Source organism: Haliaeetus leucocephalus, unplaced genomic scaffold (genome assembly GCF_000737465.1).
Source record: "Haliaeetus leucocephalus isolate CR32 unplaced genomic scaffold, Haliaeetus_leucocephalus-4.0 Scaffold730, whole genome shotgun sequence".
NCBI lineage: Eukaryota > Metazoa > Chordata > Aves > Accipitriformes > Accipitridae > Haliaeetus > Haliaeetus leucocephalus.
The window spans coordinates 3,788,691-3,805,473 of NW_010973166.1; the positions used below are offsets into that span (position 1 = coordinate 3,788,691).

At 38.4% G+C, this 16,783-nt stretch overlaps 1 protein-coding gene across 1 annotated transcript in view; it reads left to right on the plus strand.

The window, feature by feature from the left end:
- Positions 1–16,783, plus strand: part of HMCN1 (hemicentin 1) — a 208,539-nt gene that overhangs the window by 137,947 nt on the left and 53,809 nt on the right. The window contains exons 47-57 of the mRNA XM_010580732.1: positions 579–692; positions 4,257–4,343; positions 4,740–4,931; positions 5,677–5,850; positions 7,068–7,181; positions 8,597–8,742; positions 10,638–10,788; positions 12,113–12,316; positions 13,380–13,493; positions 14,474–14,661; positions 15,226–15,322. Of these exons, the coding sequence (XP_010579034.1) occupies positions 579–692; positions 4,257–4,343; positions 4,740–4,931; positions 5,677–5,850; positions 7,068–7,181; positions 8,597–8,742; positions 10,638–10,788; positions 12,113–12,316; positions 13,380–13,493; positions 14,474–14,661; positions 15,226–15,322 (1,581 nt within the window). The remainder of the gene's footprint in view (positions 1–578; positions 693–4,256; positions 4,344–4,739; positions 4,932–5,676; positions 5,851–7,067; positions 7,182–8,596; positions 8,743–10,637; positions 10,789–12,112; positions 12,317–13,379; positions 13,494–14,473; positions 14,662–15,225; positions 15,323–16,783) is intronic.

The window sequence follows — 16,783 nt, forward strand, 5'->3', positions numbered from 1 at the left end:
TAGTGCATATTGCAAATGCAGTGTTCCTGCCACATGCAAGGTGCCTGTGCTGATCAATTAATTATATATGCACTGTACCCCTGCACATAGTTTGAGTGACCTGTGTGGAGCAGGTTTGATTTTCTCTGCACAAACTCTACCGTTGCATCTTGAAGTTTTCAGGGATTGTTCTGATTGGTCTTTGACTTCTTCCAGAAATTCTCAGAAAATGGCTGAATGCCTCAAAGTTCACTTAAATGTAATTTCTGGAGGAAAAAGAAGAGATATGTCTGGGTAGTTTAGAAATTACTGACTAGAAAGAATAGTATGATCAATATTAAGCAAAGATCTAAAAGCACTGAGGAGCTGAGGGCCTGAGCAGACATACGAATGATTGCAGTAGGAGTAAGGTCAGTCACTTTCTCTTACTGTTTGTTCAATAAAACAAAGCACCTTAAAAAATAGACTCTGTTAAAAAAAATCTACAGCTGTAAATTTAACCACAACATAAAAAAATTAAGGGTTAGCACAGACAATTTAGGAGCACGTTGGTTGAAGCAGGACTTTAATGGTGGTACGTTTTTTGGCTTTCTCCTCAGGAGGCAGAGCGCTCCGTTTGACACACACGACTGTAGCAGATGAAGGTCAATATACTTGTGTAGTAACCAATGCTGCAGGAGAGGTGAGGAAGGATTTTGACCTTTCTATTCTAGGTAAGTGTGTGATAATTTTTATTACAGTAGAAGATAAAGGGGTCTACTGTATACTTTGCTGGTATTTTAAAAATTATTATGCCAAAACATATGTCCTTAGGGGGAAAAAAGTGAATTCGATCACATGGTCAGAAAATCAGGTTTTAAAGAGAATTTATTTCTATATTTGAATTTGCTTTTCATTTAGTTTCTAAAATGAAGAGTCTTCAAGCATAATTTGGAATAACTGGCAGCTACTTCTGTTTTGTGTTTTGTTTCTTTTCTGAAAAGGACCTATGTCAATGTAACTGGCTTCAGTTAGGTTGTTATTTCAGTCGGATAGAAGTCTGGAAGATGCTCACAGCCAGACTCCCATCCTCTCTTCTGTTTCTTGTTGCTCATAGCTTTACTCTCCCTTGGGCAAGATGAAAAAGGTGAACCAGTTTATAGGTGATCCGGAAAGGTGGGATTTTTGTGTTTTCCTGGTCAGGTTAGTTTTCAGCCAGATCAGTTCCTGCTGGTTCACCACAGCCTATAAATGCCACTGTTGGTGAAAGGAAGATGACAAGAGTGAGTGGTCGGGAACAGTGCTATTTCTTTTGGCACTGGCCTGAATTTAAGCTGGTTTAAGTCAAAAGAAAGCTACAGCCCCAGGAAACCATATGAAATTCACATGAATCTGTTGCATCTAATGTTCAAATGCAGAAAGGTGCAACCCCATATGATAATACTCATGAATTAAAACTAGCATTACTGTGCAGCACTGGGTATAATATGTATAGCTGAGTGGCATGATGGTAATAAAGTGTTGCAAGAAAGATGTGAAGGCAAAGCCAAGACCATCAGGGAAATTAAACACTGGAGCTGGAACTGTTTTTGCAAAATAGAGATCTCTGATCCAGTGCAAACCTTCAGTCAGTAGAGCCTTCGGGATTGTAAAGGGTATAAACCAAGTGTAGTAGTGGGCACTCCTGCTAACGTATTTAGACAAGGACTGGTACAGCAGGCTCTTTAGATGGCTGTTTGGAACCATTAATGTGTAATTTTGTCATGTTACTTATTTTTAACAAACAGTATTTTTCCCAGAAAATACTGCTTTTTGGTTTAGTAACTATTTGTTACTTTTACTAGTAATTACTAGGCCTGATGCAGGCTGTCTTACAGCATTACTGTATATAATTTTCCTGTAAGTTTCTTTTCTCTAAGGTGCTGACCGCTATCAAACTTCCCTTGCCTTCAGCTGACTTATGCATATTCAGCCTGTAAATGATAACTTGCATTCATGTCAGTTCATGTTTATTTGATGAGCTCATGGAAGTGTAAGTCTGGTAGAATGGAAGAGATGGATAAACACTGAAAAGCATTCATTGTTTTACTGTTTTCTTTGGAGGGTTTTAGTAGCAGGGTGTTCTTGAGGGTTCTGGGAATCTCTATTGCATGGGCTTTGTTTGCCTTGAAGAAAAATGCTCCGTGAAGCCGATTTCAAATGGGCTAAGTAGAAAATTCCATTGTTCAGTCTCCTCTTCCCTCCCCCAGTAATTTCTTTATCTTTCTAGAGGAAACTTAGTGGAATGTGGCCTTATAGCGACACAGAATATTCACCAGCATACTGTAAATAGGAACTGTACAGAGACATACCACTGTTACTCTAAATTGTAGGAGGTGCAACAGGCGAGCCAGTTTGCATGGAGAGCTTGGTGTAATAAGCATAATATTTATATATTTGCAAAATGTTTGGTGTGGCTTTGTCATATTTCTGAAATTAATATGTTTTGACATCTTACTGTATTATTTTGGGGCCAAAGTGATGAGTTTCTGTTTGTTTATTAATAGTGAATTTTGGCCTGACTTAAAAGTCCTGAACTTTATGCATTTAGGTTGTATTTTCTCCCTATCTAATTCCTTGACTGGTTGATGCATCTTTGTCTCATTGCATTCGGATACTAGAATCCATACAAAAGTCTGTTTTGTGTTGCTTGTACAGTCACAGCAGAGAATTTGATCATAACTGCATCACAAGCTGGTGAGAGTGCCAGTACTGGCCCCATCTTCCTGCATGCTAAATTCTACTAACCTACATCTCACCAGGTGTCCTGTTCAGAGGCCAACTTTTAGCCATGCTGAAGTAATATCTTTGCCATTTCAGTCAAGTGAGATGCAAACCTCTTTCAATTTTTTTTTATTTCTTCACTCTTGTTTGTACCCTTCATTAGTATAAAAAAATCTGGTGTAACATTATTTTTTTCTGTTGACAATGAATTGTGCCTATTACCATGATTCTTATTTTTATAAAATTTTTGCTTCCAACTTAGTGGTAGATCACAAATACGCTGCTGAATATATTTTAATTCCTCTCCTTTAGGTCTTCTGTCTAGGTTGAAAGTTTGCATTTTGTAGGGTTATTGAAGTGTAGTATCTGGCTCCCTAGTCCCTCATTTTTGTTATAAAACTTTCCAAAATCTCTTGGAGATTGGGCTTGCTTTCTTATAACTATAGGTTTCCTTTTCAACCTGTTACATCCCATGCCTACTTTGATTTGTAGTGCCATTTTCTTTTGACCTGAATCTACAAATGCCTCTACTTTCAAAGAGATAGTTGATCAGAGCTCTTAACCACCACAGCAACTCACCAACACATTCATAATCTGGTCTCCCTCACCCAAAAGCGCATGAGTCTGTGTAGACCTGTTGACCAAGATTATTTGGAAACATGTTATCAGGTGGCCAGCCATACAGTAAGAGTTTCCTTGTATTGAGTTAGCTATTTGGGGAGTGGATAGGTATTTTAAGGCTATGGTTTTGTCCTGTATTTCCCTAGAGAAACATAGTTTGTACCACAGCAAGATGCCTTTAGACCTATATGGTTTGTTCATCTGCCTGTATGGAATTAGCTGTATTTACATAAAAAACATGTGTGCCTCTACACAGCATCTTGTCTGTAATCTACTGTATTCTCTGAGCATGCTGGTAAGGGAAAAAAAAAAAATCCACATCGTATGTGAATAGACAAGATGACTTTTTTTTTTTTTTAAATAAATCAGTTTTTTCCCTAGAGTTCTAGATAGATGCTTTCAATTATTGTTGGAAAACAAACAACTCTTAAATACATGGTTTTGAACAAATAAATCACTTGCTGCTTTATATGGGTGATAGAACTGGTTTACAAATTTATAAAACCTGCTGGTGCATACAATCAAACTTGGCTCCACTAACAAGTGCTCATCACCATTGCCCTACTGATCATACTCGGAAATACTGCCTTACAGATGATACTCCTCAGCACCCTGAGTATCTCTCTAGCTCTGAAGATGAAGTCAGGTGAGTCCTTTATGGGTCTGTGTTCCTCTCTTGCCCTTTGTGTGGACTTGTATGGTTAAGGGGTGCAGAACAGAGTGTGTAGCTGTTGTCCAGGCAGCTTGCCTCTACAATGTCTCACATCTGGACTCGTTTCTGGTAGGTCTGAGCTGTTCATTGATTGATGTGATTAAGGGAAGCATACACTGAGATATAGCCTGAGCGTGTCTTTGTTGTATTTAAATCGGCTGTAAGTAATACTTGCTGACGTTGTCATCTTGTCTGTTTGCAGTGCCTCCAAGGATTGTGGGTGAAAATAAATTGGAAGATGTGAAAGTGAAAGAGAAACACAGAGTTACCCTAACATGTGAAGTGATAGGTAAAAGTATACAATATTACTTATATTTACTGATCAAACCCATGGTGTCAATCATCATTTGTTCTGGACAGCTTGTTTTTAATGGAATTTTCAGTTCAGTGGAATTCTTAAATTTCTGTTTTAACCATGGTGCTTATAGCAGGACTAAGCACTCCTACTTATAAAGGTTGTATAAAATGTAACCAAGAGGGCAGTTGCTGTGATATTTCTTCTCTAAAGGCCTGTTGAATTTAAGAGGAGGTTCAAAGACTTTAGAATACATATTCCAAAACATCTCCCTAAAGGACATATTTTAAAAGGGCACCTGAAACTGTACTTTTCTGCTTTTCAGAAATCTTGGCATATCCTAGAGGCTATGCAACAACTAATATTTGCAATTTTCTTTACTCCATTAAGGGAACCCTGTACCACAAATCACCTGGGTAAAGGATGGGCAATCTCTAACTGATGATGAAGATCACAAGTTTCTGTCCAGCGGGCGTTTCCTGCAAATCACCAATGCTCAAGTCACTGACACAGGGAGATACACATGTATTGCATCCAATACAGCTGGAGATAAGAGCAAAAGTTACAGTCTTAATGTACTTGGTAAGACAGCTGGGCTGGCTCTTGCAGAGCAAATACTCATCTCAGGAAAAACAGATAATCATGTTGGAATTTTGCAGTTCTTTAATTACAGAAATGCTTAAGTTGCCTGGCTACAATTAAAATTTCATAGCTTAGTAATTGATAAATAATAGTAGTTCAACAGAAACAGCAGTTCTGTGCTTTAGACAATATAGAGCTAGAAAATGCGGAGCTATAATAGGACATTGTATGAAATAAGCAGGACAGTACATTGGCTTATTTTGATTCAAGGAAGGAATATCTGAAAAGCACTTCAGATTGTGATCTATTCATAAGAGCTGAAACCATCTGCACTTCACTTTTTTCATGACAGTTATTGCATAACCCAATGCAAACAATGGTGAATTTGTTTTTCACATCCTCGTTTCCTAGGCTCATGCCTCATACCAATGTGCTGCTCACAGGATCATCAAGTAGTGGGTCTGCCAGCTGCTGCGCAAGAAGTGGTGGCTGGCTTCCTGGTGACCTGTGTTTGACAAAGGCTAAGGGTGGATGGATTCCACCGAAACGGGCTGACTGTTGACTTTAGGACAAGACATAAAACCAGATGAATATTGTCTGGTTCTGGGCTTCAGTGTGCCTCATAGAAGTGCCTCCCAGCTATTTAAGGCTGCAACCAGATTCTTAGGCTGAACAGGGAACAGAAAATTGGCTTTTCATAGAGGTCCTTCCTCTTCCCACTGATTAATGACTTTGTTGCTCCTAGTGTCTCCAACCATTGTGGGTGCAGACAGCCATGGAAATGCAGAAGATGTCACTGTTATCCTCAACAGCCCAACATCACTGGTTTGTGAGGCTTACTCATATCCTCCAGCTACAATCACCTGGCTGAAAGATGGTAATCCTTTAGAATCAAACAGAAATATCCGCATTTTGCCAGGTAAAATTTTTGTTGTTATTGAGAAATAACGTAACACTTTATTCTTTTATTGTTTAGTTTCCTGTTGCAGGTTTGTGGTTTTGAGGGGTTTTTTTGGAAAATCAAGGATATATATCTATTAAGGGCAATGTTTGTACTTTTGTAGTGCTTCCCATTCCAATATTTTTTAGGTGCTTCGGAATTAACTGATTATTTGCTTGTATTTTATTTGTATTCAGGTATTTATCCTTTTGTTCTGTAAATCTAAATTCATTGGAGTTAATGATGAATGGAAATAATTTGAAATTAAGTATGAAAATCAGATGGAGAGAGATACAAACAACAAAATTAGGAAAAATTATGAGGTGGAATTTTTCTAGGTCATTAGTAGTTTGCCATTTTTAATTGCTGGAGTAACTCTTACCTAGCACATTTATGGAGGTGGAAAACAGGAACAAGCTTCACTGGTAACACTGAAGTAATGTAAATTAACAAGTACTTTAGCATTGTTAACTGCAAGTGTTCAGAGGAAGAATGAGATGATATTGATAGCAAGGAATTGAATTACTACATGGGGGGACAATTTCTAGGAATGCAGTCTGAAAAGACCTGTAGCCCAATTAAATAGTGACTCACCTCTGAGAATGCAGACAATTTAAGTCACAAACAAACACAGGATACTATAGGAAAGAAATTAATGGATGTTAAAGTTGTAGTGGCCACTTGAAGTCCTAAATTCTACCAATTGATTCATGTTTACGCTTCTCACATTGTGGTTGTTGCTTCTGTCCATTCTTCGGAGGGAGTTAAGGGCCTCTTTCTTATGAAGTACTGCACTGATAGAATGGCAGTTCAGAGGCTCACATCCACTCCTGTGTGTTGAAGAGGCTGTTATTCCTTAGTCTTACCTATTACTCCTCCTTTCCCTTTTTCTGTGAATGAAGTGCAGAACCATAAATCACTTCTTCATATCTGAATACCTTCAAGAAATTTCTTGTACAGAACTGTTAACAAATTTTCCAAGAATCTGTAAGCAACAGGAGTTATGATCCAAAGCACTCCTACAAATTATGGACATTTATTACACAGTATACATGGTGGTAAGCAATCAGTTTTTCATGTTCATCTAAGGGCAGAATTTGGACCAAAGGATTGAAAGTAGGCTCCAGAAACTATTTAAGTAATTGGGAAGCAAAAGCATAACATAGATGCTGTTAAAGAATGGTGTCTTTTGGCAGGTGGTCGAACCCTGCAGATTCTAAATGCACAGAAGGACAACGCTGGAAGATACACCTGTATAGCTACAAATGAGGCTGGAGAAACTTTGAAACACTATGAAGTGGAAGTCTACAGTAAGGAAATACTTCCAAATTTTTTTTTTTTTTCATTCTTCTATTTTTTCCCTTTGGATTGTTACCTATCCAGGTGAACACAAGGATTTCAGTTAGTGGTTTTGTTTAGCATACATCTGCATTAGCTCATGGCATTGCTTGAGGAAAAACATGGGAAAAGTTTGCTGTTGCATCCTTTACAAATGCTGCTGTTGGGCTAAAAATCTTTGTATCACCTGAGGGAAGACATTTAAGAAATGTTGAACTCCAGTTTCTTCTGAAATGCTTTTTTGGTAATGATTTTCAAATCAGATGAGTGCAGCACAATGGGAGATGTGAACAGAGAATCTTGTGAGCAAAGAAACTATTTTAGGAAAAAAGGAGGAGAGGGGATCCATAACATCTAATGGGAAACTCTCTTGAGTAAGGTAAAATGGGAGGATACTATTTTTATATCCTTCCATAAAATACCATATGCACAAAAGCTTTCCCATTTCAGGCTTCCTGTCAGCATATTGTCCTTTGAGCATCTGTGCCTAATACTCTATTTTAATGCTCAAACTCTTCATTATGGGCTTAGTCAAGCATGATTTCTCTCTCTCTCTCTCTCTCTTTTTAATTTCCTAGTCTGAATTGGAGTTTGGTTTGCTCCCTCACAGTAACTGTGCTGTTATTTTAATTACACTAGGTCCCTAATAATGCCCCGCTGGATTTGGAATAATGAGAAGATGACAAAAGAGCTCATTATTGAAGTATGGCTATGTAGCAACATACCCCCCTCCCCCCCCATGTCATTGCAATTCTCAGTTATTATGTTACTGTAAGCATTAGGGAGAACTTAAAATTTCCCATTGAAAAAAGAATGGAAAATGCTTTGAAAACATTTAAAATAATTTAAAAGAAATTATGAGACCAGGGTGGGGGGTACCTTAAGAATATTGAAATGTTCTGTTTTCATTCTGATTCAGAAGGAAATGAGATTTTGCAACACTGGGATTTCAATGGAATGGAAGTGTTGAGTTTTGACCAGCTACTCTTGATTAACCATACATTTCTGAGAATATTAGTTTCCATTAAAATGCTTTTTAATGACTGCAGTAGACTGAACTTTATAGAATTCAAGCCAAACACATAATAAAGTGCTATAGCTAGGTAAGGCTATAGCTGGGTTTGCATGTCTAAAACTGTTGAATGCAGTGTTATATATTTTTATATACAATATGTATGCTAAAAATAGTTTAAAATACACACACACACACACATATATGTATATATAAATAAAAATTCTGCTGTGGGGAAGAGGCACATTATAGAGGGAATGCACTTGCATTCCTTGAGGTTATCATCCAGGTTTTCCCTTTGTCCAGTTAATTTTGAAGTGCTGCATAAGACAGTAAGTGATGTAAGTTTCTCTCACTCCCTTTGTTTTTGTGCAGTTCCACCCACCATTAACAAAGGGGATATCCCGGGGATGGGTCTCTCCCCTAAAGAAGTGAAGATCAAAGTAAACCACAGCCTCACCCTGGAGTGTGAAGCTCATGCCATTCCTGTTGCTGCAATCAGCTGGTACAAGGATGGACAGGCCAGTCACAAACTTAATTCCTTCTAATGTTCGGTACAGAAATAACTGTATACTCACTATCACTGTTAATGAACATTCATGCAGCGTAACAGGCTCACTTGCACTGCTGGAGTCAGCAGGAAGTCATCTTCCCACCGTCCTGACGGCAGGATCACCCCTCACGCATCTTAAGACATTTGCTGTTGGCCAGACCTCTGCAGGTTGACACCCTTGCTTTTTTGTGGGTGCTTGGCAGTGCCACTGAGACATCAGTGCTGGAGTTTCCAGGGCCTGCCACTGGCCTGTGCTTTAAAGGGGGAGGGCCCTGCCTAGCAGTAGCATCCCATGGTGTGACTACATGTCTTTTGCCATTGTGTAAAGGCCCCAAAGGCCCTATTATAGAACGGCCCCATGCTTGGTTCCTCTAAGTGCTGCCCTTGCAGAAGTTGCAGAGAGCCTCCCACTTGGTTCTGGCAGAGCTCACAAAGCAACAAAAGCATCTGGATCCTCTGCGAGGGAGAATGAGGCGTGGTTCCTGCCACATGCGGTCTTCACAACATCGGTCTGGAGGAGAAGTGGTTTGGAAGGGCGATACCACAGAATTGTACTGATGTGCAGTCTACTGGGGGCTGTCTATAAATAAAAAAGAAATGGTGCGACTCTTCTGTAAGAAAGGAGAATATAACATATCTCGCTTTAGCTGTCCTTGGTAGGGCGCTTATCACGTGGCAGACTGCTGCATCTCTGCAGGTGGACCAGCCCTTGCTGGATTTACCAAGCATGCAGAAACAGCCTGGAGTCACAGGAGAGACTGTATACACCCTCCGTCTGTTTCAAGCATATGCTGTAATTCTAGAACCTCCTGGGTGTAGTGATTGTATTGCCAATGAAAAATTATATTGGGGAGAGTTGAAAGGTCCCCACAGAAAGATGGTGGCTGTAAGCAGCTTGCTTCCACTGTCAGAGCAATTAATCCATCCAGCAGCTTTTTCTTAGGTTGCCCCTGGGTAAATGGCTTTTACTTACATCCATGGACTAAATTAATTGTCCCCTGCAGGCCAGGAGTTCAGTGCTGACTCCCTAATGTGTTCCGTTTTCATTATTAAGAGATACAGGTTGGATTACTGTAGTCTCTACTGTCATGTGTGATGTAAATTCTAGGGACAGTAATGTCTAATTCTGTGTATCTCTGCATTGCTGCTGCATCTGTTCTGTTCACATTGTGTCCTTGCTGGGCAGCAGATCCTAGTGGTTGTGTGGCTGTAGAGTGAGTTAGAATGAGTTGTTCACCTCCTAGAAAACCAATAGTTTTACATGTGTAGGTTTTCCATCAGCTCATCAACTTGGCCAGTTGAGTTCAGGGATTGAATTGGCCTGATTTATTCAGATGTCATGAGAGGCCTTGCTTGATGGGAATGGCATTGCTGAGGTGAAGATGCAGAGTTTCTGACAACCATGAAAAGAAGACTGCCTCCAGGAACTTGGAGCTTGATCAAGCTTACTCAGGGAGGAAGAGCTTTTGGTTTGAGGGGAGGGAAGAGCAGATGAGAGGAGAGATGGGCTGCACCGCCTGTGGCCAAGGCTACCATCCCAGGAGCACCTAGCTTAGGACTGTGTCCTAACTGGTGACCCACAGTAATTTAGTGTCCTAAGCAACTGCTTTCTTTGCATAGATTGAAAGTGGGCCTTGCTGGAAGCATTAACAAAACCTGAAGGATATTCTGTTAGTAGTGGTATCAAAGCAGAGGAAATACCAAAACATACATATATATATATATATGTACTGCCTTAGGAAGGATTTTGAAAGAACCTGAATTTGACCAAAAGAGAGATGATATCGTATTACTTCCACAAATATGGCTATTTCTAGTGTATGTTTTGCCAAGTATTAATTTCCATGTAAAATTAAATTGCAGCCATTTAAACCAGATGATCATATCATTATCCAAACTAGTGGCCATACTCTGCAGATTAAGGAGGCTCAAGTATCAGACACAGGTCGTTATACTTGCCTGGCATCCAACATTGCTGGAGAGGATGAAGTGGAATTTGATGTAAATATACAAGGTAAACAGAGTTCCGATAATAAAATTCTTCTGATAGCCTCCTTTTCTAATGTTGTGGGATGCTGGAATTCTTTATAATTTTGTATCCTTTACACCTGCTTGGTCTAATACAATACTTTTGTGTTTTGTGTGATTTTTATTTTCATGTATATTTTGCTCATCTTTAAGAAATACACTATTTGATTATTCTTTCTTTCATGTTTTGTGACATATGCAGTGTTTCTGAAGTCAGTGGAATAACACAGTGTCGTGGTTTAACCCCAGCCAGCAACTAAACACCACGCAGCTGCTCACTCACTCCCCCCCCGCCACCCAGCGGGATGGCGGAGAAAATTGGGAAAAGAAGTAAAACCCGTGGGCTGAGATAAGAACGGTTTAATAGAACAGAAAAGAAAAAACTAATAATGATAATGATAACAATAATAAAATGACAGCAGTAATAATAAAAGGATTGGAATGTACAAATGATGCGCAGTGCAATTGCTTAGCACCGCCAATCGATGCCCAGCTAGTCCCCGAGCGGTGATCCCCTGCCCCCCGCTCCCCAGTTCCTAAACTAGATGGGACGCCACATGGTATGGGACGCCCTGTTGGCCAGTTTGGGTCAGCTGCCCTGGCTGTGTCCTGTGCCAACTTCTTGTGCCCCTCCAGCTGTCTCGCTGGCTGGGCATGAGAAGCTGGAAAATCCTTGACTTTAGTCTAAACACTACTTAGCAACAACTGAAACCATCAGTGTTATCAACATTCTTCTCATACTGAACTCAAAACATAGCACCGTACCAGCTACTAGGATGACAATCAACTCTATCCCAGCGGAAACCAGGACACATAGTAACTCTGATCTTCCTCTAAATGACATGAAAAAGTTTTAATTTTGCTTAAATTAAGACGTCATATTTTATTTATCTCTTGAGTAGTACTTAGAGGCCCCAGACATAAGCATCCTGTTGGCCTACACGCTGTATGTAAATGCAAGAGAACAATCATTAGTCATTTCTGAAAACTTAGACAAAATTAGAGCTTGAGTGAAACCAGATAGCTTACTATTTAAGTATTATTGTTGATTAATACCCTCTGTGTTTTGTTATCAGGTCTTCTTGCACTGTTATTTATTAGCGTTCAGAAAATATTAGATTGCTCAATTGTTCATTCTTATGAAAAGAACTAGAATTTTCCTGGGTAATTTAAGTTGGGGAAGAGGTTAATTTAATACACTTAATTTTTATTGCTGCTATTTAACAATTACAGTATCTTTTAATTTCTTGACTTTAAAACTAGCTATTTCTGCTGTAAAATTCTAACATTATCCCCCTCCTTGGTTGTAGTTCCTCCTAGTTTCCAAAAGCCTTATAAAGAATGGGAAGCTGGTAACACAGTAGATACAGGAAGAGGTGGAGAAAATAAAGATGTGATTGTCAACAATCCCCTTTCACTGTATTGTGAGACCACTGCTGTTCCTCCTCCAGTTCTTACGTGGTATAAAGATGGCTATCCTCTGAGCTCTAGTGATAAAATACTAATATTACCAGGTGAGTATTAAAATGTCACTCTCTTAAGAAACGGTGTTAGTGCTAGTATTTGTATAGTAATAGCAAATTTTTCCCCTTCAAAGCACTGCTTTAATGTTCTTTTCGGACTTTCTTGACAGGAAATGTTTCTCTCCAGTCCTTGGACTTAAGCTGTTTCCTTCTTTCGTTTAAAAAGTAGTCCCTAAAATGGTGTGAATGTGACCATTTAACTTTCATATGATGTGTTGAAAAAAAAATACAACGATGATACCTTCTCTCTGACATGTTCCTGATTTATTTCCTTATCAAGTTTTGCTTTCGCAAAATCATAATTGGAGTAGAAAAGCCTCTTAACCAGGGAGTCAGGCATGGAAATAATGTTTCCAGCAAAAAAAATGGCCATGAGCTCCTACTTAACCTCATAGGGGAAAGGGAAAGAGGTGCTTATAACGCTGAGAGTACAAAAAGGGAGCCTTTCTGTGCAGAGGATGGTTTTGGGATGGTGTGTGTAAAGAAGGGCAGTGGTGGGGATAATGTCTTTTTGTCTATCTATTGCTTATCTGTTGGGAGACCAGTGACAACCACTCCCAAAATGTATTCCTAATATGTCCTCTCTTTATGAAGCTATTTATGTGGCTATGCTTGAAATGAGGAATAGAGTACCTGAATGGTAGGAATATAGAAATAGAGGAACAGTACCTATAAGCCTCAGAAGTAAATTTTTTCAGTTTGGAACAGCTTTACAAGAATATTCTGTGCTTATTTACTTTTGCCTATTAGTTTTCTGTCACCTTGCTGAGAAATATTGAAGGTTAATGTCTGGCTGCATATGGCTGAAGAATGTTATTCCTTTATGTGGAATTAATTACTTTTTTTCTAACATTTCAGTATGAACATTGCTGAATTCCAAGTATCTGCCAGTAGAAAAAGTAACTAGGAAATAAAAGTCTTTAGTTACTTATAATTCAGAACAAATGCTGACCATTCATCAATTTGCTTGCTCAGGTGTCTAGTGAGATGTGGTGTGGAAATGATGGAAACTGCTTGATGCTGCATTTAAATCTTGAATTCATTTTCCTTCCAGGAGGCCGAGTGTTGCAGATTCCACGGGCACAGGCTGAAGATGCTGGAAGATACATGTGTGTGGCAGTAAATGAAGCTGGGGAGGATTCCATTCATTACGATGTCCGCGTGCTCTGTGAGCTTTCCTGCTTTCCTTTTTCTTTTTAATGACAAAAAAAGAGTTCTGTGGAAACTAATGAAGCATCATAGTCCAGGTTTACTTAATGTTTTTACAGTTTATAAATTCTGCATGTTTGTAAACTATGAAATAAATGTGGTTATAAAAGGTGCTAGAGTTTTGTAGAAGTATACAGAATTGCATGAAAGTAGTATTAATGTTGTTAGTTCAGTATGTTTTTAGGTTATTGTTACAGGAGCTCAATTGTGTTACCCCTATCACGCTTCACCAGAAACAAAAGTATATGTAGAAATCCAGGTTTTATCTTGGTATCTCTTGTTCCCTATCCAGTTTCCAATTCAAACTTCTGACCTACTAGACTTTTCTCTATCCTTATTTTGGTCATAATTTTCTAAAATACCTGCAGAACTCCCAAAGGCTTAAGGGAATTGATGATTTAGATCAACCATTGAATGCCTGCAGAGTCCATTTTGTATGATTTGGTTACAAACATTGCACAGAAAGCTTTTGTATACTGCTTGCATTGTCTGTTGATGTAGTCAAGGTTTTTGCCTTGGGAAACGTTTATTTTTTCACTTCTATTTCTCTATCTACCACTGAAAACACTGATTTATTGTTAGGAAGGGGTCCTGCCTTGGAAATCCTCTTTTGTTCTGACAACAAAGAACATGATAGACTAACTGGAAAATGAGTTTTCACCTGTTCTTCTTTACAGCCACTGTGAATAAGCATAGTACTCATGCAGTCCTTTGAGTTATACCGATTGGTTCCAGCTGAACTACTCTTGGGATTTTACTATCTTTCACTGTATTCACTGAAGATTTCACTACTTTCTTCTAAAAATCCAATCTAAAAGATTGGTCTGCAATCTTAAAAAAAAAAACCAAACAGCAAACCAAAACAAAATGCACAACAGAACAGAAAACACTGAGAGGTACTAAGTCACAGTATTCTTATCACATTTTGCTCTTTTGTAGTACCACCGTCCATCAGTGGAGCTGATGGTGATCTGCCTGAAGAAGTGACTGTGCTTGTGAACAAGGTTGCAGTGATGGACTGTGTTGCAAGTGGCAGCCCTTCTCCAAGTATTACCTGGCAAAAGGATGGCCATCTCCTAGCAGAAGATGACAAACACACACTTTTGTCTAATGGAAAGAGGTTACAGGTAGCTCTTAGTGAAAAACTGATTTTTAACATCACAAACACAAGCTGCCAATAAAGACAAAACTGTTTAGATTTGCTGAGTGTGCGATTCTGAATTTTTTTTTTCTACAGGGTGCTGCAAACCTAAGGAGTTTTTTGTCCCTTGTTCCTGTCCTTCAGCTGCTTCTTCTCAATCCTGTGTAGTTCCCTCAGTTCTGCTGACCCAACTGTTTGTCGGGTCGCGCTGTGAACTGCATCAGTGAAATCACTTGATTTAAAATAATGTTGGCTTGTGGAGGGCAACCTGTTGCTGCCAGTTATATCCAAGTTTCCCTAATAGAGTTTAATTATTGCAAGATGTACCACATTTTTCTTTTTTCTTTCTTTAAGAAAATAGTGTATTCTGAAGAACCCCCCCTTCCTATCAATGAATTAAATTGGATGAAGCTATTAAAACAAAAAAAGACTATTAAAACAAAAGAAAGCCGAGCTTAATTGTCTCCACTTGGTTCTTTGACTGTAAGTTGTCTTATGTATTAGCTCAACAACCATCTTTTTTTTTTTCCTCCCCCCCTCCTGCCCTTAGATTTTGAATTCCCGAATAACAGATACTGGCAGGTATGTCTGCATTGTGGAAAACATAGCTGGAAGCGCCAAGAAGTATTTTAACCTAAATGTTCATGGTAAGTACAATAATCCATAATTTTCTGATTGTATTCTTTCAAACGTTAGTTTAGCTTGAATATGTTAATTCTAGCAGAGTGCTTAGGCACATACTTAGCTTTATGCGTGTAAGTCATCTTATTGGGTGTAACGGAGATTCTGACATACCAGAAATCAAATGTAAGTTTAAAGTACCTTGGCAACACATGGCTTTTGATACCACGTGGCTTTAGCTCCCTTATATGTATTCCACATAGGTGGAAATTATTATTGAGGGAGCCTTGTGTAGTGGCTCTGTGTGTACACTGTGTAGGGGTTGCTAAGCCCTGAAATCATGAATTACAAACAGGTTAGATTATAATCTGTTTCAAAATGTTCATAAAATGCATTTTCCAAGAAATTTAATTATTAGAAAGCATTAAACAAAGAGTTACAGCATTGTGAAAGCTTACTTTTAAAAAATTTACCCTTTAAGATTCCTTTCTGTTCTCTATTTTTTGTTTTGTTGTGGAGTTAGAATAGGGTTAAAATAAATTTTGGCCTTCAGCGTCATAAGTCTAAAACATATATGATCAAGAAATTAAGACATTTTCCCTTATTTAAAAAAACCAGTCTCTCCATCACCTTCCCTTACCTCTCCTGATAGATTCAGAAAATCACGGTATCTCTAATTAACATTTCAGAGTAAACCCTAACTTCCCCTTTTACCCACTCTTCATTCCACCACTTTCAGCTTTCCATTCTGAATTGAAGATCAAATAAGCATTATTCCCACAAATTCATCTCCACCATTACATTTTAAAACATACCAAAGAATACTGGCAGCTACATCTTTATCTGCTTTCACAGTATGATTTGGAGACTTGTATCACAGTCTTCTACATATGATCGGTTTCCTTTTTCACATCCTTGTTAGCTAGCTGATCTTATGTATTACATACTAGCTAGTAAACCAAGTGCTGTCTTCTTTCTCTCTCACTTAAATATAGTACCAGCATCCCAGGAATCTGATGATTCAGGTTATTACATACAGAAGAAATAATTTTTTTTCTCATTCACACATGCAGAAAATTTACATACTAAATGAAACAAATTTATAGTGCTTTTTTTCTACTCATAATACAATTAGCCCAAAATAACACTGTCATGGGAAGAATTTGCCTTGGAGTCATTCTCTGAGAAGTTATTTTCTTTCAGTGGAGTCTATCCAGATTTCCTGATGTCTGAGTTTTGTTTTTAGATCAAAATATTTTGCTTTTCTTGACATTTGTGTTTTAATTATAACTTCCTCTCTTTAAAATATTTGTTTATAATAACTATTGTCTAATACTATTATTTTAAAAGAAATATTTGAATGAAGCTTGAATTCTAGCTCAACAGTATTACCAATTTAGTTCTATTATTCTCTATGAATGTAGTTTCATTTGAAAAATTAGACTATAGCTGTTCAGGAAAGGGCCATGCAGGGTGAAGCCCTGATG